Source organism: Gobius niger (genome assembly GCF_951799975.1).
Source record: "Gobius niger genome assembly, chromosome: 1".
Taxonomy (NCBI): domain Eukaryota; kingdom Metazoa; phylum Chordata; class Actinopteri; order Gobiiformes; family Gobiidae; genus Gobius; species Gobius niger.
The window spans coordinates 33,554,527-33,581,597 of NC_136852.1; the positions used below are offsets into that span (position 1 = coordinate 33,554,527).

General features: G+C 44.7%; 1 protein-coding gene across 5 annotated transcripts in view; it reads right to left on the minus strand.

Moving 5' to 3' along the window:
• The window catches only part of robo2 (roundabout, axon guidance receptor, homolog 2), a 567,892-nt gene extending 545,722 nt beyond the window's left edge, over positions 1–22,170 (minus strand). For 4 of the 5 annotated variants that reach the window (XM_079559104.1, XM_079559102.1, XM_079559103.1 and 1 more), the window contains exon 1: positions 21,679–22,169. In XM_079559104.1, the coding sequence (XP_079415230.1) occupies positions 21,679–21,805 (127 nt within the window). In that variant the 5' untranslated portion in view covers positions 21,806–22,169. Of the gene's footprint in view, positions 1–21,678 lie in introns of all 5 variants that reach the window. The other variant, XM_079559100.1, reaches the window with a different exon arrangement.
• Positions 22,171–27,071: the final 4,901 nt, after the last annotated feature.

Below are 27,071 nucleotides of genomic sequence, written 5' to 3' on the forward strand. Positions count from 1 at the left end.
TGATCATCTACCAGAAACTCACTGTCCACCACAGAACCTTTAGTAATACGATGATTCGAACGTCTCTAAGCTAGTCTTAATGGGAATTAATACGAACAGGATGTACTAGCGTCCACAACTTCAGCGCAGAGGACCTAGCATAGCCATATTGTGCAACAAGCCAATAGAAAGGGTTACTGTGTCCACAAGAGCACTGAGAGTTGAGGTTCACCTGTAATTGGGTCCCATGTGCACCTGGCAGACACCTAGGCTATGTAAGATGGCCTATGAAATGATCGGAACTGTAGTGAAATAAGCCAGTATGTCATATCAGACTAAACCCGTAAAAACGACTACACAGGAGCACAACCTCGTGACATCATCAGGTGGAACAGAGTGGTTTAAGCCTTTAAGCAGAGGCTGAATATGAAGGATGTGCCAAACCTTTGTGAAAGTAACAGAACACAGCTCCAGGTAAAGTTTTCCATTAAGGGACAACAGCACGGTCTGAAAAAGGCACATTTGGCACAATACGAGACCTTTCTACATGTTGAGATGGCACTTCTGCCGGTGCGAATGAGCGGAGAGATAAAGCTGCGCGCGGAGCGGAGGATGTTGGGGAAAATAGAGCAGACTTTTGCTGACTGCTGCCTCTGTGCTAATGCTCTTAAAGGAGGTTGCAGAGTTGCATGTTGTCGACGCACCAAGCACTGATCCCAAATAAGTCTGTGCACCGCTGTTTCCCACTCGCTCAGAAAGAGGAGAGAGAGCTTTATGTAGCATCTGCATGTGACCCATCCTTCCACTCCCAGGAACTGTGTGCAACCAGGGACTACTAGGGTTTCAAATTTTAATTATTGAAAAGAATTGGCCTATTTTCAACCATCAATTATTTTGCTTGTTTTTTTTTTAATAAAAAAAACAGGATGTTTTTGAGCAATGTCACATCCATTTCAGCCCACACAAGTGAAACGAATCCCTGCTCCAGGTCTGAAACTCTAAGATCCATGTCCGACTACACAATCCCACCACAGGAGCCTCCAGCACACCGTGAGAGCAGTGAAGATCTGCAGAGCTTCTCTAACCTCCATGAAGGACAAGTACTCCACCCGTCTCACCTGCAAAGCTGACCCTACTCAGTCCTATAAGGAAAAAGGTAAAACTCATTTCAAACTGTGGCTTCTACAGGCTAAGGACCAGCCTCAATGGTCCACCCTCTAACCTCTGGGGTCAGAGGTTTGAGAACCATTGGTTTAGAACTAACTGAAACCTGTTCTTTACATCTTACCGCTGAGATTTAGACTGATGACATTTAGTTTTATACCATTGCACATTCAGAGAACTGAACCCCAACGTCTACCTGCGCGGAAAAAGAGTACTAACCAGGTCCAGAGGCAGCAGCTCCACAAACTAATGGGACCAAGCAAGTACAACTGTCAGTAATCATTCATGAGTTCATGTGCATGTTTGGTTTCAGACCAGGGCTTCTTCCACTTGTGCGGGTCCAGTCTGAGGTCAATTTAACAATCAGGTGGACATATCTAATGCCTAATCTCCTCATGCTGGTGTCAGTAATGTTCAGCAAACCTTTCAAATTGAGATCAATAGAAAAAAAAAAAATATCCCCCATTCACTTGCAGCATCTCGCCTTAAGGGACTAGATGCAAGTTAGTATGTGTGTGTATGTTATACTCACTACTGCCACCTCAGGTCATACGTGTAACTATAGCTTCTATACCAAGCTCGTGCATGACGGCACTTCAGACTCGAATTAACACCGTTTTGAGTGACAGTGCAGGTCTGAACAGGTCTGAGCTCATTCTACACATTTTTAAACTCTGTATAGTCCCTTTAAAACTGTGTGAATGAAGGAATACATTATTTTAGCTTCATTTTCTATGAAGAAACACCGTTAAATAACTTTTGCAGGCACTTCATATGTCATAGTTTCCTGGGAGTGGCCTGTGCTTCCTCTGGCCACCCCATAGACCTGCTCCTGGAGCAGATCTCCACTCCCCACTCCCAACCTTTCCATGAGTGAGACGGGCTCCGGTGGCTCAAATCCCCCTGTCTCGCTCTCAGCGCCTCAGAGCGCGCGGCCTTTCTTCTTTAACCTCGTTAGTCCGGACCAGTTCATCCGCTAATTCTCCAGATCCGCACCCAGAGCTGAGAGCTGTTACTTCAAAACCAAAGCCTCCGCCTGGTGGCTTTTGAAGACGCGTTTCCAGAGTTCCACTCCTTCCGCCGCACGAGTTAGTGCCATGAACAGACCACTAATCACAGAGACAGGAAGAACAAAAGACGGGCTGATGGGTCAAAGATACTGTATGTATATTCAGTTTACTTTGAATATACAGGAAAGCAAAGTGAGCAGTGATAGAATCTATAAATATCCAAGATCTAAATGAATAAACAGCAGACGACTGTGTAAAACAGTGTGGGCCCCCTGGGGGGCCTCAGAGGCATGGCAGAGCCCCTGACGGATTTTTTAACTTCAACACAAATAGCCTTTGATGTTGAGTTCCTATGTATTTGACTTTGAATCAACGTTCAGACTTTGTGTTGTTTCATGTCTACATTCATGAATAAAAACATGGTGTCTGCAGTTCTCTGTGGCATGTTTAGGTCTTAAAGGGGAGGGTGCACCCTGGTCTTTGGGAATAAAACTATGAGTATGAACCGCATGAAAGCTGTAGACAAGGACAGTGTTTTAGAGTGACTGCTACTGTACACTGCCCCATCAGAACAACACAAAGTTGCCACAGAGAAAATTGTTCCACGCTGTAACACTAATGTTGAAAACATTTCTTAAGGACGAAGCAACTCTCTGAGCGTAAAGGTCTGATTATGGTTTGGTGGTGACGTGATCAAACAGATAACGTTCAGTCTGTATTTGCAGGTTCATAACTCAATCATCTGGTGAACAAAGTAAGAATGCATCTAATGTGACTCAGTAGAAGTTCACCAAGACAGAAGTGGAATAAAGAAAGTCTTTGGCGAGCTGCTTGGAGAGGAGGGTCCAAAACATCTGACTGCACTTTACCTTTAGACAATATTCTGTTTTAAAACGTTCAAAAGGTTAAGCGTATGAAGTACCCGGAGCGTGAGGATGTAGTTTTCTTGGAGGTATAAATACTGCAGGCTCCTGACATGCAGCATGTGGCGGGGCACTGGGACATGTACTGGGCTTATTTATGGAGCTGCTCCTTTAAAAATGCATGTGCGGCTGAACCAGGAGCAGTGTGGACGGCTTCACTGACGTGTCGGTGTGGGAACTCTGGCTTTCATACGTGAAGCCTTTTATTCAACTTTGCTTCATTTTCACTGGTTATCGACCCTTTCATAAGTAGATAATTATTTCAATTATTTATTTGGGAATGTTTTGTTTTAATTTACAACCTGCTTCCAGATCCTATTTCCTAAATGTTGCTTATCAAAGTACACAGGGACATTTCTAAGTATTTTTTCAAATGTTTGTGCTAATGAACACAAACATCTAGCCATGGCCCCAGGGGGAGACCTATTGAAACAGAACATATAAACTTCACAAAGATTCCCACCAAACATTAGCTAGTAATGTATTTGTTAGCCTTTGTGCTAATTTACTACATCGAATGACCTCAGTAAACGCAACATGCTCAAATGTCTTCTAATGAGACGTGCTCGTCAGTCTCGCAGATTGTTTGGTTGTGTTTTTGGTGGCACCACAGACTGTAAACGAAATTAACTGAAGTTCCATCATGCTAGCACTTTGGCGCAGTTTTGGAGTCCGCTCCATTATCTAGAATGGGGTGAAAATAAAGAATAGTAAAAGGATCAAATTCGGACAATGTTGCGAGTGTTAAAACAAACATGTGGAGGTCAGAGGGACGAGCCTGTGTTCAAGGACTTAAAGCGGCAACCGAGTTTCAAGGGAAAGTCCATTAAAGAGGGGGTATTATGCTTTTTTCAGCCACATAGCACCAGTCTATAGCACACTACAATGATGACGAAACCTTCTGTTGGTCTGTAAATGCAGTAAATTAGAATAACTGCCTTGTATAAAATTGCTCTTTCAAAATGGCGTTAGCAAATGACTTGAAATAGGCCCCTGTCTCTTTAAGAACCTCTGACCCTTTCCGACACGCCCCCTCCACACGCTGTCTGTGGCATCACAACAACACTGCGCTCGTTGTCTCAACTGTATTGAAACTACGATCGGTGCATTTGAATTTTTATTGTTGGAAAGGAGCTACTGTTTATCACTTTGTGAACAATGGCCACACAGGATATTATTTGGAGACAAACCTTCCACACCGGACGCTTGGAAGGGGCTCTTGCCTGAAAAATAACTGCTGTTTGGAGGCTATCTCTTTGCATCTGCCATGCCCTATGGATCTCTAACTATACCCCCATGGACGACACCAGGATCTGCAGGAGCCCATACGATTCAAAAGACGGACATTATCTGTGCAGGTGGACAGTGGTTTTTCGAGGTTACCCCGTTAGCTTGTTATAATCGACTACAGCTCATTGTTGATGAAAAGTCTGCAATAAACCACAAATGTGTAAAGCCAGGCTCATTGTGTGATCATCGTAAAGGCTGCTTCAAGTAGTTGCCTGCTTTATTGACGTTATTTGTGCATAATATGCTGCCTGTTTTCAATGAATGTTGTGAAGGTGAAGGTTGTTAGCTTGTCGCGGCTAATAGTGCCTTAGCTCCGGGACAAACCACTCGGCTACGACTCACTGTAGATGAAATGTGAGCAATAAACTACAAAATCAACAAGCCCGGCTCCGTGTGTGATCATCATAAAGGCTGCTTCAAGCAGTTGCCTGTTTTAGTGACGTTTTCAATGCATAATATGATGCTTGTATTCAGTGAATTTTCCCGTTAGCTTGTCGCGGCTAGCTTGTTAGCTCCGGGAGAAAGCCACTCGGCTATGACCCATTGTAGATGAAATGTGACCAATAAACTTCCAAATCAACAAGCCAGGCTCCGTGTGTGATCATTGTTAAACGGTTCTTTATGTGTGTGGTGGTTTTATTGACTTTATGTGTGCATATTTCTCGTTTTCACGTGATGACTCGAGGTTTAGCTTAGCATTAGCTTTCTCCGGAGGCTCTGTGCATCATCAAGGCCCAGCGCAGAACCAGACACTGAAATAAGCGTTCTTGTCACCGGTTTTAATCCTGGGTGTTTCGGTAACAGAAACACTGATGTGTGTCTTTGTAAAAGTCTGCTGTGGCTCCGGTTCACAACACATGAAGCTAATCCTCCATGATGACTCTGTTTACATCTTAGGGCTAGACACTGCGGGGAGGGGGTTCTGCTGAGGGGCAGTGGTTGGTTACTCGGCTGGTGACGAAATGTTGGAGGCGTATCCTGGAGGTCGAGGGCGTTTCCTGAAGGAATCAGGCGTTTTATCCCTAAAATGGCTGCCATCGGAGTTTTTACAGATTACTCGAAAATACGTGAATGTGCTAAGGCAACACTTCAGGCATGTTTTTAATGAGGGAATGACTTAATAACATGATGTAAAGCTTGAAAAAGTCGATTTTGCATAATACCCCCCCTTTAAGGCAAAATACTGTAGGTGAATGGAGTAATAATAACATGCAATATATATAATATATATAATATATGGATAGAGCCAGATTAAAATTTTGGCCTCACAGCTAAAAGGTCCCGTGGTCGATTCCCACCAGGACGGGCCTTTCTGAGAAGTGTGGAGTTTGCATGGTCTCCCCGTGTCTGTGTAGGTTTCCTCCGGGTACTCCGGTTTCCCCTACCACTAAAAACATGCACAATAGGCCAGGATGAATGATGTGTGTGAGTGAATGTATGGTGGTGGTCAGAGGGTCCGTTGGCGCAGACGTGTGTAGTCGCGAAAGCGCCTCTGACAGTCTCCCCCAGGGGAAACTGAAGCTACAAACGTAGTTTCCACCAGCGAGTATGGAGTGAATGTACAATTGTCTCATGTAAAGCGCTTTGTGACCATGTCTGTGAAAGGCGCTATATAAATAAAGATCTTCTTCTTCTTCTTCTTCTAGGTTTCCTGCGGGTACTCCGGTTTCCACTACCACTAAAAACATGTGCAATAGGTGAATCCTCCAGCCAGGTTATTATGACCGTCAGCCTGGCTCCATATCCTGGACATGGGTCCCCGGACGCAGCCCTGCCATTGACCACTGCTCCTTACGGGTTGCTTCAGTGGCATCAAAGGATGGGTTATCAGGGACAATAAAGTATACAAAACAAAAACAAAATAAATGGATTTTGTTAATATATAAGTTAAAAAGAATGTTTAAGAGCAGATTTTGTATCTTTTTTAGTAAGATAATTAATAATTAACTTTGAAGGATCTATATCATGCTATTTTAGCCATTCCAAAGTTAAGTATAGGCATTTATATGATATATTGTACCTCTACCATTATGGAGCACTCATTTTTGTGATAAATAAAAGTGTTTTCTGGAGGTATTTTTCAAACCCGGAAGAGAAAAAACGCTTCGATTCAGTTAACTCCGCCCCCTCTCTCCGCACATACTTTACCGTAATATAAATAAACAGCAATAAGTGAAATTACTTCACGATGCAGTTATAAGGAGTTGACATCTGCAACACAGCTTCGTGTTGCAACACGCGTTTGGATTGACTCACCGCTCTGCTCCATCGCTGTTTACATTATGGGACTCGCGTTGGTTATAAAAGTTAATCCACTTTGATTCTGGCGAAGGTTCACCAAACATCCATCAGAGACAGTCACAGAAAAACAATATTTTGGTGAAAGTTGCCGAATCCCGGAGAAAAAAACAGCTAGACGAGTGGCCTCTTCTTAAAAAAAGTTGAATAAACTCCCGTCCTCGTAGCCAAACACGCTTCTTTTTCTCGGTGACTTGATCGTTAGTTAAGAATAAAGAACAGGTGTGTCCAGAGTAGGTTATAACGAGCTCCATCTTCAGCTGCAGCACAAACATGACGTCTGTTCAGACGCTCAGGGGGTGCGTTTGTTTTGGCCACAGCTGACCTGGAAGCACCTCGGGCACCTCCTTTTTTTTTTTTTTCTCTTTGTTTCTCAGAAATAATTTACAAATTAAAATCACGCTGTAAGACATTACATTACAGACGCCGAGCACCTCCATTCCGCTGTGACGTTCCAACTGAGCAGGTCAGTCGTTCACCAGCAGAGGGCTGAGCAGCTGCTCAGAGAGCAGGATTCAGGAGGATTGCTGAGCTGCGTGAATGAAGCCACAAACCACTCTGGGGGTGTTTTTGATAAGGAAATAGCATAACAACATGGCTAAAAGCTCCAAAAAGTCGATTTTGCATGATATAGGCCCTTTAAGTGAAAAAAAAAGTCTGTAGGAGTGACTCAAGTGGAGATGTTGTTAAACAGTGGAATGAAAACTTCATTTGGAGAAAACGGCCCTAAACTTTTGAAATGTCTGCACATGCGCCCTGGGTATATGTCTCTGGTCTTTCTTTCAGATGCTGCGTCTGTCTCCCACAAGGGAAATGACCATATTTGGATTCCGGTATCATCTCGGTCGGCTTTTGAAGAACTCATGGATAAAAAATAGGTCAATATTTGTGAATCAATAAGTGTGGAAAACAGGCCGTTGCAACGCGATGTTGAAGTTACTTCCTGGAAATCTCCGGCTCACAAGCGACAAAACATCATAAGCATCGTACAGGTGAGCTTGGTCTTTTTTATACTGTAACATGAAAAAAATCTATTGTTAATTTTCAGTGTGTGGGTGGCTCTGACTCCTAACCATCAGTCCATCCAACATCCACTCACTCAGTCACTCACTCACTCACTCACTCACTCACTCACTCTTCATACAGTGGACAGGCAAAGGGCTCAACACCACCAGCGCTAACCGAGAGTCGAGCTGCCAACCTTCCAGCCCCTGGTGCTTTTGGCAGTGCGGGGCGGCTGTGGCAAAAATGGATGTATAATTGAATTGCTGCAGCCTTGTACCCTCCACAGCCCTCCCCCAGTCTCCCCCTCTCCCCCCTGCCTCTGTGCAGCCCATGCATTATTCAGCCTAATGGTGACCTGAAATAGAAAAAGCCTCTTATCTGTTTAAAGTTTGATTGCGGAGCACACAGAGGTAAGAGGAAGAGGCCCAGATAAGAAAAAGCACAAAAGCTCTGTGTGCAGGAGATGAAGAGCACGATGAAGACGCGGACTTCTGCTGATCACACCTGGCAACGAGAGGCAACGAGAAGCAATGAGAGGCAACGAGAGGCAACGAGAGGCAACGAGAGGCAACGAGAGGCAACGAGAGGCAACGAGAGGCAACGAGAGGCAACGAGAGGCAACGAGAAGCAACGAGAGGCAACGAGAGGCAACGAGAAGCAACGAGAGGCAACGAGAAGCAACAGAGGCAACGAGAGGCAACGAGAAGCAACGAGAGGCAACGAGAAGCAACGAGAGGATACGAGAGGCAACGAGAGGCAACGAGAGGCAACGAGAAGCAACGAGAGGCAACGAGAGGCAACGAGAAGCAACGAGAGGCAACGAGAAGCAACGAGAGGCAACGAGAAGCAACGAGAGGCAACGAGAAGCAACGAGAGGCAACGAGAAGCAACGAGAGGCAACGAGAAGCAACGAGAGGCAACGAGAGGCAACGAGAAGCAACGAGAGGCAACGAGAGGCAACGAGAGGCAACGAGAAGCAACGAGAAGCAACGAGAGGCAACGAGAGGCAACGAGAGGCAACGAGAGGCAACGAGAGGCAACGAGAGGCAACGAGAGGCAACGAGAAGCAACGAGAAGCAACGAGAAGCAACGAGAGGCAACGAGAGGCAACGAGAGGCAACGAGAGGCAACGAGAAGCAAAGAGAAGCAACGAGAGGCAACGAGAGGCAACGAGAGGCAACGAGAGGCAACGAGAGGCAATAGAGGCAACGAGAAGCATCGAGAGGCAACTAGAGGCAACGAGAAGCAACGAGAAGCAACGAGAGGCAACGAGAAGCAATGAGAGGCAACGAGAAGCAACGAGAAGCAACGAGAAGCAACGAGAGGCAACGAGAAGCAACGAGAAGCAACGAGAGGCAACGAGAAGCAACGAGAGGCAACGAGAAGCAACGAGAGATGACGAGAGGCGACGAGAAGCAACGAGAGGCAACGAGAGATGACGAGAAGCAACGAGAGGCAACGAGAGATGACGAGAAGCAACGAGAAGCAACGAGAGGCAACGAGAGATGACGAGAGGCGACGAGAAGCAACGAGAGGCAACGAGAAGCAACGAGAGATGACGAGAAGCAACGAGAGGCCATGAGAAGCAACGAGAAGCAACGAGAGGCAACGAGAAGAAACCAGAAGCAACGAGAGGCCAGGAGAAGCAGCGAGAGGCCAGAGAAGATTTTCCCCTAAATAACAAAGAAAGGGAACTAAAAACATGTGAACCTCAGTCAGACAGAGCCTCATATCATTTACACTCACTGACAGAGGAACAGGTCTGTGCTTGGTCCATGTGGGAGGACAAACATGAGGCACATCATTAATCAATATGCTTGAACACAATAATATGAATGACTAATATGTACAATGGGCGTTCTTCTTCTGCCTGCGTCACTGAGTTGAGTTAGTAAGTTTTATCCGACATCTTTCAAATGAACTCAAAAATGCACTGATGGTAGAGAAAAGAAGAAGAAAGCAGTGGGAGGATGTTATGTGGAGCGCACAGAGCAGCCATGCATACGGCATGATGGGCTGAGGTCACATGATCGCGTGAACAACATGGCCGCCGCGCTGAGGGAGGAGAGAGGAGGAGGAGCAGATCCTTCAGTTACTTTGCTCTGTTCGGTTAAGGTCAGTAAACGAGTTCCTCATGACTGATCTGAAACCTCTCTTTTCTCTGCTCTGCCCAGGAGGCCTTTGAAAACAGCTGTTTCCTCTGGATGTGGAGGAGCGGCTCTACTCTGAGCTCCACATCCTTCAGTCGTTACTCACAGTTCATGGCCACAGAGAGCAGACGTCGAAGTGCTCCTAAGGTGTTTGAAACAGGGAAAGTGTGGAAGAGCTTGGTCGATTCTAACTTCACCCCGTTTGGCCCCACAGAGGCGAGTAGGAGAGGTTAAATGCTAACAACATCTTTGGTCTTTTTGAGTGACTGAGCGTATGCATAAAGAACAGACCGGTCCACATCAACTCGTCTAAGCTCAGGAAAGAACATATCTCAGTCAGGAAAATCGCTGGCTGCTTTTTAAGAAACATTTAAATTGAGCACAAGACACCAATTATTTGAGCTGCAGATCATCATGAAGCTGATTCCACTGCAACTAAAAGTTAAAAAAAAAAGCCTTTCTGCCCAGCTCAGTGTGGACTTTAGGCACGGACCTTAAAAACAGGTGTTGTGTGTGCAAACAATATGTATACGCACAGATTTCTTTTGTAGATACATGCACAAATATGAGGGAAGGAGTTATAGATAAAAATATTTCAATGGATCAAACGTTACCTTTGTTCGGCTAAGCTGACAGTAAAGCGCTCTGTTCAGGCCTTATAAGGTCAAATGCTCGGTCTCCTTGCAAGTGTCTGTCTCAAGTCGCCCAAATACCAAAGTTAAAATAATCATGAGCAGAGACAGCAGATGTGGCATAGCTAGGGACAGTTTGAATTGGACAAGCGCCATTTTTATGCACGCCCTTTGCCCGGCACAAATGAAGAGGAAACCAACCAACCCGAGAATAAAGCAGTCAGAGATGAGTAAGACTTCAGGTTGTTAATAGATCATAGGGCACCATGAAACATTGTCTCTAAGGCATGAAGACACTGAGAGGTGGAGTTCATATACAATTTGCCACCATAGTCCAGGACAGACAAAAAAGTTGCATTGACCAGAAAAAGCGGAAAAAGAATTTCAGTTTTTTGACAAAATCACGAATGTTTTACACCACGATGTGGTGTAAAACAGAGATCGGGATTGGGTCCCACTGGGTTGAAACCGGCCATTCCCCTGAGGTTTGCGTTGGGTCGCTGATTCTGTTCTGATTCTGTGTTTGGTACAGAAGCTCACTACTTTCTCCTAACTGTGTGACGTGTACTGCGGCGTGCAGAAAGTAGGTCAGCCCGGTGTCCAAAGTGCCAGCAGAATGAGACACTACGTCTGCTAAAAGTTCGCAAAACTCCGGGAATAATGTATTTCTGCGATAAAGCCCGACCAAACTCAAGAGACTAGAATATTTATGGATAAATGAGTAGATCTTTTTTATTTCACATGGATTTTACATGAATGAAGAAACATCACGGGATTGGGCGGTCATGTTGCTTGTGCGGGCGTTGCGAGCGGTAATGGTCAGAAATTCAGCAGGAGCAGGATGAAAAAAAACAGTCCCTCGCAGTTCTCTAGTGTAAAGGAAAGGGACTTTTCGACAATAATTTGGGCATTATTATTGTATTGGGTTAATTTCTCAGTCTTGGAGCCTGAGATTGTGCAAATAGATGGAAGATTGATTGCAAATATTTTGCAAATATATTTTTCCATTGGAAAAGGTTTCATTAGAGTTCCTGACCAGTTTTAAAGCAGCCTAAGTAGTAAGGTGTTGAATGCCGACTGCAGGGTTGACATGGCATCCTGCAGTGTAGGCCCAGAACAATAAATGACAGCATCATCTGCATAGTAATGATATTTTACAGTTACTAAATTATTGCAAAGGTCATTGTATAAATAATTAATAAAAGGAGCCCAAGGATTGAGCCCTGGGGCACTCCTTTAGAGATATTTGGTGAGTCAGACATTAGGCCATCTATTTGCACGCTCTGTGTTCTCCCTGACAGATAACTATTAAACCACCCAACTTCTGACAGACCAATGGAAGAGAGCAGTATAGTGTATAGTCCACTGTATCAAAGGCCTTTGAAAGATAAGTAAACAGAGCAGCACAGTGCTTATCCAAGATAGAATCATTTATTACTTTTGATGCTGCCATTATTGTACTATGTTGTTTTCGAAATCCAGATTGAAATTCATCTAAAATCTTATGGTTTAATAGGTAATTGTAATTGCTCACTTATCATCATCTTCACTACAACTGACCATTTTGAGATTGGCCTATAGTTGTTTGCATAGTCGTTTGGTACAATATACAATATAAAACGCTCCTGTTCCTCTACAGAGATTAATAAAGTATACGTTTTTTGACGACTAATTGAGTTTAGTCCCAGCCCCAACTGTACTGTACAACTGTACATTTATATGATTGTATTCAAACATATGAATCTTATTCTCTGATGGAGCTTCTCCCACATGGACAAGGGACCAGACTTGTTTCTTTGACAGTGAGCTTAAATGATTTGAGGCGGATTATTCTTCTCCGAGGGGGGGTCCTGAAGCGCTGGAGACAGAGTGCCCACCCACAGTCTTACCCAGCTATAGTTGTTTACTCACTCTTTGTAAATTCTGACTGAGCACCTTCTGTTGTGCCGTGGTTCTCGCGAGTGAAAAGTGAAGCCACTGAGCCACCCTGTGATCTGCCTCATGTCTTCACTGTGAGGCACAGATCTTTGCAGCCCACTCCCCAACAGAAGAGTGAACTGGTGCTGGTTATCTGTCCGAATGACTGTCCTGGTCCATCTCTCTGCTGACACCGCAGACGCCTCTTATCAGCGCCCCCTGCCTGTGTTTGTCCGACATGTGGAAGTTTACCCACTCTCCATGTTCATTTGTTTCATTACAGAGAGACGTGGGCGGACACAGCGGCAGCGCGTTTGCAAACACTCTCACTTTAATGATGAGATTATGAACCGAGAAAGGCACGTGTTTATGTTTTATTAGAGATTACACTTTCTGTTTCTGTATTATGTTGTCAGCTGCACCTGCACTATGTGCCCGTTACAGGGTTAACACAGCGCGTCACGGGACACGGCCTGATGATTTATTGGCCTATCATTTACAAAATAAGACATGGCGGTCAATGCAACATGGCTCTTTCTGCATGTTAATAGTGAGTTAACAGACGGGAGTTGACCTGCTCTGCTGAGAACCATTCAGGAGTCAGTGCCTTCTCTGCCAGCGCCCCCTGTCTGTCACAGATCTGAGTCTCATTTATAACTATCTCATATAAAATAAGTCCTAAAGGGGCATATAGTAAAGCAGGGGTCCTCAAAGTACGGCCCGTAGAGCACAAATCCCTGAGTATGTCAAAAAAAAAAAAAGAAGGAGGAAGTCTCTCGCCCATTCCTGTGCAGAGTTATGATTTTGTTTTTTACTAAATAACCAGTATACTCATTCCAGCCACTCGGGGGCAACTTAAATAAATATAAAATAATTCCACACGTGTCCGGCAGAGGGCACTGACATAAGAGATCATGACATAAACAACACATTATAGCCACGTGGTGAATGAAGCTTAACACCTCAGAGTGTGGAGTGAATGAATAATGACTACAGTACTTTGAGAAACGTGTGATACAAATGGAATACCTGTGGTATTTCAAATTAAAACAACGTGTTAAGACTTTATTACTGTTTTTGCAAACCACTACAGTGAAACAAATATGTGCCTCTGGAATCAAGTGTTGATCTTGTGGAAATAGTCGTGTGGACGACTGTGCCAAGCGAGTAATCTCTACTCCACAATGAGGCATTTTGGTCTGGGTCACAAAGACCAGCAGCCCTGAATATTGCAAATGGTGGCCTTTTATAAGTATGGCTGCAGCAGGTGGTTGATTGGGGGCCAGGTGTTCTGATACCGCACCAATCAGGACCAAGAACGAGCAGCCAACCAGAACCAAGCCTGAAACAAGTCCTCCAATCGCAGGCCAGAGCTCTCACAGCCAGGTTTTCATGGAGGGAAACAGACAGGTTTAGGCCACACAAACAAAAATATACAAAAAGGAGGGAGCCTGGAGGCCTGGGGCCGTAACAGTGCGTGAAAAAACATTTAAGCTTAGAAGAATATATATATAATATATAAAATGAAGTATTCCCGAAGTCTGCAGACCACAGCTCTCTGTCAGAGTGGGGCTGTTGTGGAACGTTCATTGCCCGAGTGTAGACTGTTCAAGATTAAAAAGTGATCATCTGAAGCCGATGAAGCAAAACAATCCTTCCTGGGCCGGACAGACTGCTGAGGAGCCGGTTTGCTGTGGCACTGAGACATATCTGCTCGCCGAGAGCTGAGTGTGAGCCGCCGTCTTCACATTACACAGATCAGAATTCACTTTACGACGTTATTATTGCATTTACTCCTTCAGCACATCGCTCCTGTTTCACATCATTGCGCAGAAACACTCACTGCAGGACCGAGAAGCACAGAGCCGCGGACCACTAGCAAAATACAGTAAGATACAAAAGTACGAATAAAGATCTGCAGCCAAGGAAAACACATCGTCGCACCCAATGCATTGTTAGTCTCACTAAATAAGCAGCTATATTTCGTTATGATCTCACAAATATTCATAACTCCATGTACAGCAGCCTGTGCACACTGGATATTAAGTCCAGATGCAGTCCAGGTTTGGCTGCAAAACAACTAAAGGCTGATGGATCCACCTCCAGGGTTAACAGCTGGACAGATGTTCTTTTCATGAAATTCTGTGCCCCTTCGTCTCCAAACGGAACTTTGCTCAGTGAGGCCAAAAAGTTCTATTTCAACAAGGGTTGCAAAGGGGGGGCAATTTCCTGATAAATGGAACTTAAAGGGACTATACGGTGTTTAAAAATGTTAAAATGATGTATTTTCCTCCCCCTACATGTTCCAGCCATGTCCTAATGTGTAGAATGAGCTCAGACCTGTTCACCACGACTGCCTCTAAAATCCTGCACTGTCACTCAGAAAGGTGTTACTTCGGGTCCGAATTGCTGTCATGCACAAGTTTAATATAGAAGGTGCAGCTACACGTATGACCTGAGGTGGCAGTAGTGAGTATAAAATGACTAACTAGCATCTAGCCCCTTTAAGCTCGGACATTTTGTGAATTTTCAAAAAATAAAAACTGTCAAAGTGCTTAAATAAACATGATATTTTAACTAATCTTATTAAAGCAGTACTAAGAAACTTGTTTACCTTAATAAATCCTTTCCGTACTCCCTGTGGGGGTAATACAAGTGTTTATGAGATGATTGGAGGGTTTTTCATCTCCCCCTGGTGTCTCTGGCCAGAAAACCATGTTTGGAACTTGACTGCCACCGGACCGGAGTCACCAATACACACTAATGGAATCACGAAGAAGAAGCTAACATGCTAACGGGCAAAGCTAACTGCGGGCTAACGTCACTTTAAACAGCATTTACAGCCAAGTTTGAGTGAAGAAACGTATTTCCATTGTATAATTGGATGCACAATATCCCTCTCTCCCCTCGCCTTTCCTGTCAGCGTAGTATTTACTCTCCAAGACAATTAATACGTTAAAAAATCGTAACATGCTACGACACCTGCAGTTGCGCTTATGGCCTCTGGGGGCAAGAGTTACTTAGTACTGCTTTAACAAACAGAAAACTGTTATCAAATTTATCTCAGTGTTTTCTTGAAGACTAATATTACAAAATTGGAATAAAATCCCTCTGACCTATATTCATTTGCGTGGTCTCCTGTGTGTGCTTTGTAACTTTGTCTGTGAAAGGTGCTATATAAATAAAGTCCCTCTTCTTCTATAAACTTTTTAAACCATATAATATTGTAATACTGCACACACTCGATGAATATGTAAGATGGTGAGTCTCCTTCTCTTTGTGTCGGCCACAAACTAAAAACACTGTTCTCTTCAAACCCTGGTGTCAGACATAACCAAAATTATTTCTTTGAGACGTTCCAGCTTTTTCCAAGGTCTGTGTATACCTGTAGCTTTTTTTGGAGCTGAAGGTTGGAGGAAATACCGTTTTTACAGAGTAAAATACCTTTCAGCATCACAGGATAAACTAATCATTTTTTCTATGCAAATGATAAAAATACTATATTAACTGCAGCGCTCCATCAGATATAGTGTGTGATAAAAGCCGCCCGTCCTGCCAAGCTCATCTCCCAGAGTGTCCCTGGTCCATCCGTCTGCTCGTAATGGCCCTATTTACAATATTCAGATCATGTGACACCGACGAGCCCAAACGATTGGCCGCCGCACTGATATGATTCATATGTATGAGCGTAATTACAGCGGCAGAGGTCAGCGAACTCCATTTCTCCAGAGCACCGATAACCGCTCTGCCGCTGTCCCCCGGTTCCTACTGTAATCATGCCTTTTCTGCTGAGCTCCTGCAGACACGCCCTGCGCCCTCTGGGAATGGGAGGAATTGGACTGAAGGAGGGTGAACTTTAGGGACAACACGAGGACGATGAATGACCTTAGCTTCACTTCAGCCTGCTGAGTATGGAGCATGAGCCATTCCCCCATGCTTCAGCTGTGTTCCATTGCACTTGGAGTAGTTTGTTTTGAAGGGACTGGATGCAAGTTGGCCATTTTATACTTGCTACTGCCACCTCAGGTCATACATGTAACTGCAGCTTCTATAATAAGCTTGTGCATGACGGCACTTCGGACCCGAAGTAACAACTTTTTAGTGACAGGATTTAGAGGCAGTTTTGGCTCATTCTACACATTAGGACATGGCTGGAACATGTAGTGGGAGGAAAATACATAATGCTATTATTCATTTATTCATAAGTTCATCACTAAGCTTGGAGCTTAGTCTCACACACAATTGGTTGTTGCCACGGGTGTCCATTTACCACTCACATTTGTAACAAAAGAACAATGTCATTACCTCCTTTCACCAGTTCATGATTCACAAGTTGACAGTTAATATTTCCAATCAAAGTAGTTTTACAGTAGTTTAGACACCAGTCGGCTATATGTCTTTATTCCTTTGTACGTGGAGCACTGGAAGGAAAACAAAAGAGAAACAAGGCAGGAGGAGCCATAGACTCAGGAGGAGCCATAGACTCAGGAGGAGACATAGACTCAGCAGGAGCCATAGACTCAGGAGGAGCCATAGACTCAGGAGGAGACATAGACTCAGGAGGAGCCATAGACTCAGGAGGAGCCATAGACTCAGGAGGAGACATAGACTCAGGAGGAGCCATAGACTCAGGAGGAGACATAGACTCAGGAGGAGCCATAGACTCAGGAGGAGACATAGACTCAGGAGGAGCCATAGACTCAGGAGGAGCCATAGACTCAGGTGTCACCTCAAATACATCGGGATTAGTAGGGTTGGGCACTGTACTTGGTACCGACCAAGTCGGGGGTGGTATTGAACTTTTTGTTCTTTTTCTCTCTATATGACCCACAGCAAGTCTAAAAAAAAGCAACATGAACAGATATGAGCCGTTTCAGCGCAAATGGAGCGAAGCAAAACTATAACTTACTAAACTTTTGTAATAGCGATGGCAGAGCCGTGGTCTGCGTCCGGACTGAGCCAGGACGTAGACTACACCGGTTGTAAAAACCAAGAGCTAAACTAAACCAGCCATAACCCAGGACTAAGCCAGGACTGAATGAGAAACTTGAGCTTTTAGCTAAATTGAAAAGCAAAAGTGAGCAGTGACAATATTCATTTTCCCAATTTTTGGTAAATTATTAGTCGCAGAGTGAGCGCTCACACCATGTAAGGATCTTTGAGTGTGAAGTTGCTTCACACTTCACACTGTCGAACAGCGCAGTGAGTTTAGAAAAGTTTAGCTGAAAGAAAACAGTCCTGATGTGGATCTGTCTCTGCAGCACCGGAGGTAATAATGTCCTTTCTCTCTTTGTATCACTGCTGAAGTGGAAACTGTGCTGAGAACACAAAGTTACAGGTGACGCTGCTGCGGCCTGTGTATCTTCCGTTGTGCTGTTTTAGGACTTTTTCCTGAACTCTACTTTTTAATACACGTTATTTTTGATTGAATTAAAACAACATTGATATCGAAAAAAGTACCGTTAAGGCACCAGTACCGAAAAGCAGGTATCGTTAAAGTAGTGGTATCGTAAAAAAAACGAACGCTACCCAGCCCTTGGGACCAATGAAAGAACTGCAACAACAGTCACTCAACATAAAAGTTACAGCCTCCCACTCCGATGAGCTGGGAGGGACTGAAGAGAGAGAGCTCATTTTGGAACTTTCAGCCATAGAATTTGGCAAATCAAAGTGTTCTGATTGTTCTGATCTGTTTTCTGATTGGCTGATCATCTTGCGGACCAAAACTAAAAATGTAAACTTCAATTAAATTTGTTTTGCATCAAAATAGTTTTCAATCAAACCAATATTGGATTTGAATATGTTTACCTCGTGTTTATGACATTTATAACATTTTCATTTATAACATTCTATTATCTTATATAGGCTACTGTATATATAAATATACTGTTCTACCTTTAAAGCTGCACTTCCCTTTTCCTCCTGATTTCAAGCCATGAAAGTCAGAGATATTGAACACGCACTGTTAACGAAAAGAAACCTTAAAACAACGTTCAAACGTCACCATCTTTGACCGCTTCACTCCCCCTCTTCTCTCCACAACACAATCTCGAAAAGCATCGCAGCTTTTGTAGCAACTCTTTCAAATCCTTACCCACCATAATCCAAAACCTATTGACAAATGGGAAAAAGACCAGAACAAACTGACTCTCCACAGCAGTCTGGAACATCATGTCAGTATGTGTGAGTGAGTCCTACTGCTGAGAGAGAGGTCCTCATAGCAGATCTCATGAACAAGAACCTCCATCACCATCCCCACAGCAGAGGGCAGGACCAGCTGAAGCTCCATAATCCCTCAGAGGGGATTAAGGCAGTTCCCACAGAGGAACCAGCGCCCACGATCCCTCCTCCTCCTGGACTGAAGATCCAACACACTCCTAACATCACACTGTCCAAGCCCCAGAACATGGTAAAGACAACCTAAAAGCTTTACCTGATATTTCCTGGGTTCCTTTTTTGGAAATATAAACGATATTAGGAACTCTTAATCAAACCTACAGTCGAAATGAGCTCCTTAAGAATGTTTGTAGCACAGCATTATGTTCTTACACAAACGGACTCAAAAACTAAGTTGCGTTGCTCCTCTCCATGTCTTTGTGTCTTTATTTGGTGAAACAAAACCAACATTCATCTGTTAAACTGGGAATATCAAAACATTTCACTCGGATTAACACGTCACCCCTCGCGCTTCCCACGTTTTGAACTGCATTATTGTACCTAATGTGAAGGATTTGTATTTAGTCTTTGTGGAACCACGCAGGTTAGTCCCACTCAGATCTCTTTTACGAGAGAGAGAGATCTGGCCAAGACAACATTTCTGACAGCGTTACATGAGTCCAGAGTCCTCGCTCCAGTCCCGTGTCTCGGTGAGGAGGGGACGAGGTCATGAGCGGCACCGGGAGAAGCGGCGTCTGCTCGGTTTCAGCACGCCATGCACAAAAACGGAAGTTAGGTTTCAGTATGTGTAACGAATACTACAGATGTGTCAGCTGTGAGAGCGTCAAGGAACCTTTTCCTCACACTCCCCTCCCCAACAAATATCTCACGCAATGCACTGACCAAAACGTGCGAGCTCACAACTGTCCTTAACTGCAGCATGGCAATGATAAATGAAAGATGTAATGTTTCCTCAGTTTTCCTTTTGCTTATTTCAGAGGTGCCCAGACTTTTCCCCCGAGGCTGACGCGCTCACAGTGGACCGAGGGCCAAACACGACATGACTCTCAACATCCCAACGCTCATATCTGAAACTGTCTAATGAGTTAAATTTAGTTAAACTGACTTACATTTTACTTTAAACTTTTAGGTAATACTATTTAGAACTTTATGTTGTTTTGTTGTGACAGTTTCAAGAAAGATCAAAGCATAAATACAGCAAAAATCCTGCTGCTTCACTTTTGACTATTCTACATTTGGACTTGACTTTTGCTCGTCTGTTTTATCTTTCTACATCTCTCGTAGTTGATCTCCAAACCAGTCTTCAGTTCTCGGGATACAGGCACCAGAGGAACATCGGCTATTGGCCCATATTTTGCCGATATTAATTGCTACTTTTGTGGATATCTCTGGAACTATAAGTGATTGAGGCTTTCTGTTTTATTTTTTACATGGGAAAGAAAACGATTAGAGGAGAAAACAATGTTTGCCAGTAATACCTCGACCCTTCTTGAGTTCTGCTTCTCAGAGAAGAGCGTCAGCAATGTTTATGAATACAGCTTCAAAATGATCCGAGTTTAAGACAAAGTGACAATGAGCCCAAAAAGCTCATCCCAAAGCCAAAAGCAACTTGGTTTAAAGCTAAAGAAGTAAAAAACTACTGAAATAAATTAGTCATAAAAAAAAATCACGTTCATGTGCCACGTTCTGTTTCTATGGTTGGAACCTTTTCCAAAGTGATAAATAATCTCCCAAATGTATTTGTCTCCCAAATGATCAATACATCATATTAAATTGCTATTCATGTCGGCCAATATATCGGCCTTTCCAATCCCCTTCATATCAGTATCACTATCTGACTCCACAAATACATCTGCCATTTTTTTGTGAAGCCTCGTGAAGTGAAGGCCACCACAACCCTACTCAAAAATGGAATTCACTGCTAGTGCTTCTTGCAACTGGAATACCTTGAGAATACGTGAACAAAATCAAAGTCCTCGAACATGCCGTCCTCTGCTGGAAGCCGCCGAGCTGCGGAAGCATCCAAAACCATTGCATTTCATTGTAATCCTCCTAATCCATGTTTGATAATCACCGCCTTGTTCCATCTGCCATCAGTCCGAGCCTGTTACGGGAGTCAGCCCGCGAGGAGACCACTGAGTCAGGGGCTTCCGCGGCCGATTCCATCTTCAAATCACTTGATCTTAGGCAAACAGCCATATCCTGTGACTTCTTTGCAGTAAATCCATCCAAGCATGACTTCGACATTTCCGCAAGCTCCCACCGTACTCCACACACACAAGCGGCGTCGTATCGGAAAGCAAAGACCCAAACGTGCAGCAAACTCAGAGATTAGAATGACAAACCGCGACGATCCAAGAGTTGATGGCGCTGGGAAACGGATCAAGAAACTCTCCGAAGTTTCTAATCTCTGTGACAAATGCAATGCCACGAAGCAGAGGTGGGTAGACTTCCCTTACATTTACAAACTTAAATTTACTTCTTTGCCTTCTTGAGTGACACTATTGGGAGCAACTCTCCTCGTTGAGTGAGTGACGGAGGGTTTCATGGCGTTATGTGACAATTCGATTGTCGCCGTTGGCTGGATGAATGTTTAACACATGCGCCATACCTTGAACTAGCTCTGTTTTTGAACTAGTTTGTATCGCCTAATCTCAACTATGAACCATTAAGATTCAAGATTCAAGTCACCTTTTTAGTCAACTCAACTCTTTAAAAGAATAAAGAGGAGTGAAATTGTGGGACTCTCGAACCTTGGAGCTAACCGTATGAACAGTATGCATGTTTGGACCTCGCATTGTTTCCCTAACTGTGTCTTGTTGATTTTGTGAAAGCAGCCGTTGCATACTGTGACATTAGGCTGCACAAACACTTCAACGATGATTTTGAAGTGTGTTCTACTTGAGTGCCCTTTGTGTTTTACCCACCTCTGCTTTTCCAGCTTCCAACAACTTTCCATGCGGCTGCTCCGCTCTAAAAGAAAGCGCTGTTTCGTAACAACAGGCAGCGACTGGAACACCTCTAAAGTACAGCATCAAGGTCACAACATCTTCTCCCTCAACCCAACAAGCTCCAGAAGCATCCAAAAACCATTGCATCAATCCGATAATCTTGATCCAAAGCTGCCACTCACCCCCCTTGTTCCATCTGCCTTTGGTCCGCGCCTGCAGCGAGAGTTGGGGACATCCGGCGAGCGCCCATAAGAAGACCACAAGTTCCACGGCGGGCATAAATCCACACTTGGCGCCGCTGGGAGGCATGTCCGAGGTCCAGGTCCTGTAGCCCTTGGGGGAAGTGCGCTCACTCCCACATGGCTACGGCGGAGAGGGATACCCCACCGACACTCACACCGGGCTGGGCGGCATCGCGCTGGCGTCTGCGCGGCTGGCTCCCGGAGGTGCTGCTGGAGGGACGCGCGCTCTGACGGCGATGGGTGAGATGATGGGTGGGTGGTGGAGGGGAGGAAGGAAGGAAGGGGGGGCGGATGCAGCGGCGGGTTCACGGATGCTCCCACATTTCGAAGCGCGGGAAGAGAGCGACAGAGAGAGAGGCGTTGGTGCCGGGGTGCTTGGGCTCCGAACGGCACGCTGCTCTGGAAGTCACTGGCTGCTGTTGTACACACACAGACTGGCTCACGCTGCCTCTCTCTCCTCTCTCCTCTCTGCTGCTGCTGCCGCCGATGACGAGGCTGGGGAGGATGCAAGTGGTCTTTAATTATTTCCAACCTTCTTACATTCAGGCACAAAGCGGAATGGAGAGATGGAGGAACAGCCAACAAGCATTAAAGTCATTAAATGAATTTAAACAAAGGGCTTAAATGACGTGAAAAAGCATTCCTTGGATTCCATCTGGCATTGAATTGAAATTCCTTAGAAAATCATGGCACTTCATGACTCCACTATTTTCAATAGGGATGAAACGATTCAAGATTCGATACGTATTTCGACATGAAGGTCACGATTTCAATTAAATTCGTGGAACAAGAAATACACATTTTTCAAAGTAGGATTGAACTATCTACTGTATTATATCAAAATACGTTCTATTACAAAATATTAAAGTGCTTAGCTCTTTACACCTTGGAATGCATTTAAGTTTACTTTTTAGTTTATGAGCACTACTAACAAGTCAACATCTCACATACAGTTTGACGTTTGATAAAGCTCATTCCCTGCCGAGTTGCCAGATATAGTGCTCGGAACAATCTTTTTAATGTGTTTCATAATGTACAACCACAGAAAAAGGCTGCAGCAGCGAATGTTCCAACATCACAAGTGATTTTCTTACAGGCTCCGACAATACTCTGAGCTTTTACCTTGTCTGTCCTGCTCGCTGCTCGCAGACAGCTTGTCTGAGTCGTATTCTAACCTCTGCAGGACAATACTGTGGTCGATTGTGTCAAAAGCTGCGCTGAGGTCTAACAGAACCAGGATTGAAACAAGTCTGGCTTCAGCTACTAGTAACAGGTCGTTGGTAACTTTGACTAAGGCAGACTCTGTGCTATGATAAGTTCTGTACACTGACTGACATTTTTCAACTAAACTATTGTCATGTAGGTGGTGGCAAAGCTGCTTAGCCACTACTTTTTCAAGGACTTTTGACATGAAAGGCAGATTAGATTTAGGCCTATAGTCAGTGGCGAGCCCTGGGGTTTCAGTCAGGGCCTTCAATGGCAACCTGGGTTCACTCACTCAGACGCATATAAACTGACGCACAATAGGCATGTTGATAAAACTGCTATTTTACATGGCATTTGTTCTCCAAAGGATGCATCAACAACGCAAACCAAAGCAGCGGTGCCTCCGCCCCCAGACAAAAGCAAAAACCTTCGGGAACACTCGTAATATACGCAAACACACGACACATGACATTATAATGTGGAAACAGAGCGAGACATCCAGAGATCAACCAAAACGCAAAATCCAAAGCAACAAAAAGATACAAGACTTACAGTTTGGTGCCACGTGAGATGCTTTTTTAGCGCTCGTAGTCCCGTAACTGTTCCCTGCCCGAGTCCCAGCGCAGCTGACGCGGAGAAACTCTTCTCCTGTCCGGGGCCAAGCGTCTACGTCCCGCTGGTCCCGCTGCTTTGCTACCGAAGCTCTTCATGAGGAAGCGGCGCCAAATATCTGAGATGAATAAATCCACTTCATTTTGCCTCTTTCAGACATTTAACATGAGAAATGTTCTGTTTATCCGGTTTAGTTGAGTTGCACTCATTCTGAGTAGCTGGACCGTCTGGCAGTTACATTAGCGTTTCCCAGGCGAGGAAAGCGAAGGGGTAGCTGCTGAGATACAGCAGGCCCTGGGGGGCGCACTACCAGTGTACATCGAATTTTGATTGGCTGATAATTCTGTCAGTCATGAGTGTCAAATCATGTGTGGCCTGACAACTCAGGGTATCTCAATCTGTTCAGCAGGCCCTGAGGCGGAGCAGCTCACCAGAGGTGTTTATTACCCCTAGTTCAGTTTTACCCAAATCTCAAAGCTTCTCGACTGGAGCTTATAGCCTATAGGCCAGAGTAACGCCTCATTTGAAAGCTAAGACCTACAAAACCTGACCAAAGATTTTTATGGTCGACCAAAAACATGCCCTGAGCCGCGATTAGTCGACTAAACGGGGGCGTGGCATGACGCTAACAAACCTACTACTTTTCTGACCCAAACAGCACTCATAAGACATAAAACTACAGGAGCTCTTACTGTAACTACTGTTTATACATGAAAGCAACGCGTATTCATGTGTAAAAAGTCACATTAATCTCACCTTTTACTGCAAACTCCAAACTCCTGCCTCACTCCTGCATCTGCTGCTGTACCTGTCCTGTCCATCCAGATAATCCAAATTAAGTGGTAGTTCTTCTTCCATCATCATTCCTGTTCTCAAATGTCCTCCGGAATCGGTTACGGGGAGCTCCTCGTCGGATCTATCTTGGAAAAAGCCAGAATGAAGCGGAGAAAGACATAGCGGGTCCATGAGTTGCGGAGCCTGGCATTATAACTACTTTCGGTTTCGTTCTTATGTGTGTGTGTGTGTGTGTGTGTGTGTGTGTGTGTGTGTGTGTGTGTGTGTGTGTGTCAATAGCGCCGCAGACAGGACAGGCTATTTATTTCACTGTAAAACCGGGGTATTTGAGCTTTAAATAACTGTAGAGGTCTGACCTATTGAAGGCAACATCTCACCAAGACACAGAGCTGCTGATCTCAGCTGCTTATGTGCACACAGGACAGGCAAAAGCATTTCACACAATCAATTCAAACATCAATCTGTTGGTAAAACTTTGATATATCTGTTTATATAATGAAACATTAGCCCGAATGAAAAGACAGACCTGCCTCAGACCTCTGGTGTTGTGTAAAGAGCATCTGAATTGTTGCATAAGTGCGTGCATTTAGTCGACCAATGAAAATCTTGGTCGACCACGATGTCAACGACCAATTAGTCGACTAAACGACCAAAACTGATCATCGTTTCATTTTCCATTAAAAAAATGTTTTGGCATTATCCGCGCCATGACGCTGCGCGGCGCATTCGCTTCGCTTTGCGTAGCTGTGTTTATGCGGCTCCGCTACCGTCACCTCAGAGCGGCTGAACTGTAAACATGGCTCTGCAAACCGCGAAAAACGGATAAACTACGAAGACAAGAGGCTGATCGTTGGATGGACTGGCAGATTTGACCAATTCGAAGCACAAGGACACTCGTGCGCCGTGTTTTCGGACTTTTTCACGGATCATCATGGAGGAGCAGGACTCTCCACGGTCCTCGGCAGGTGGACAGTGTGTTTCCCTTCTTCATCAGTACAAAGGCCTGACCAGTAACTTTAATGAAGGAACTTCAGTTTGGGATGCAGCGTGAGTTTGGGGAAACTGCACCGGGCTGGCACGCGTGTTCAACCGGTCAACACGCGTGTTCAACTTTGCTGTCTGGACTCAAACTTAGCCAAATAATATCAGAACAATTCATTTGACTGGTAAATGTTTGCTTCCTTTCTTCTTTCACTCAATTTGATCTGCATTTGTGGGAAATGTGAAGATACAAGCGCAGAGATGTTTCTTTGTGATGGTCGGAGTGAAGAGGCTGAAGCTGAATAAATGATCAGCAAACATGAGCGTCATCTCATAATAAGAGCCTAATTCACTCAGTTTTTCATAAAGCGCCAGGTCAGCGGCTAAGGTGCTTGGATAGCCCCCCTCCCCTGTTCAAATGTGCCCCCCCCCCCCCCACCTTCGAAACGCTTCTGACGCCAATGAGCGGTATTTCGCAAAACCGCGGTAAGAAACAATCCAAACCGGCACAGCCCGAGTGTCTATGTGTAGAGGTGTGTAAGCGTAGAAGTGTGTGTGTGTGTGTGTGTGTGTGCGTGTGTGTTTGTGCAACAAAAATGTGAAACCGTGACAATCATAACGAGGAAGAAGCTTAGATTAGTTTTGTCAGTCTTAGCTTTCAAATGAGGCGCTACATTTTAATTGGAACTGGAGAAAAAAGCACTCGGTTAAGGTGAGGGTTAAAGCAGTTCTAAGTAACTCTTCCCCCTAGAGGCCATAAGCGCAACTGCAGGTGTCATAGCGAGTGACGTTTTTTTAACGTATTAATTGTCTTGGAGAGTAAATACTACGCTGACAGGAAAGGCAAAGGGAGAGAGGGTTACTGTGCATCCAATTATACAACGGAAATATTTTTTTTCACTCAAACTTGGCTGTAAATGCTGTTTAAAGTGACGCTAGCCCGCAGTTAGCTTTGCCTGTTAGCATGTTAGCTTCTTCTTCGTGATTCCATTAGTGTGTATTGGTGACTCCGGTCCTGTGGCAGTCAAGTTGCAAACATGGTTTTCTGGCCAGAGACACCAGGGGGAGATGAAAGACCCTCCAATCATCCCATTAACACTTGTATTACCCCCACAGGGACTACGGGAAGGATTCATTAAGGTAAACAAGATACTTAGTACGGCTTTAAGAGGTTAAGGCACTTTTTGAGTAGGATACTATTAAGACTTTTGGCCAGGGCTAGCAGAGCAGGCCCTGCGGTTTAGTGATACGGGTCAGGTTTTTTTTAACCCGCAGATTCCGCATTTGAAGCAGGTTCAAACCCGACTCGGCCCGCCCCGCAACGTTGTTCTATTTTTACAGCCCGTCCCGCCCCGCACCCGCAACCATTAAATATTACGCATTACAAATATGATCCGTATGAACAGTACCGGCGTGTCATACCCTCTCTCTCTCTCTCTCTCTCTCCCAGAGGACTGGGCAAGAGGGAGAGAGGAAGAGAGCAGAGGTCGGCCTAACATGAAGTCACACACAGTCGCACATACTGTGGAAAACAGGAGACATGAGCTCCACAAAAGCGTCTCTGGATCACAAGCTGCAAAACGTTTTATGAAAATCCGCCGTATATTTACGCCAAAAACCTGCTGTAAAGACGACGGAATAAGTTGTGACTGAATTCAATGAATGTGCATACAGAGGCATAGTGTGCCCGCGACCGGCATTTTTTGACCCGCCCCGCGATCAAAGGAGAATTTCCACGG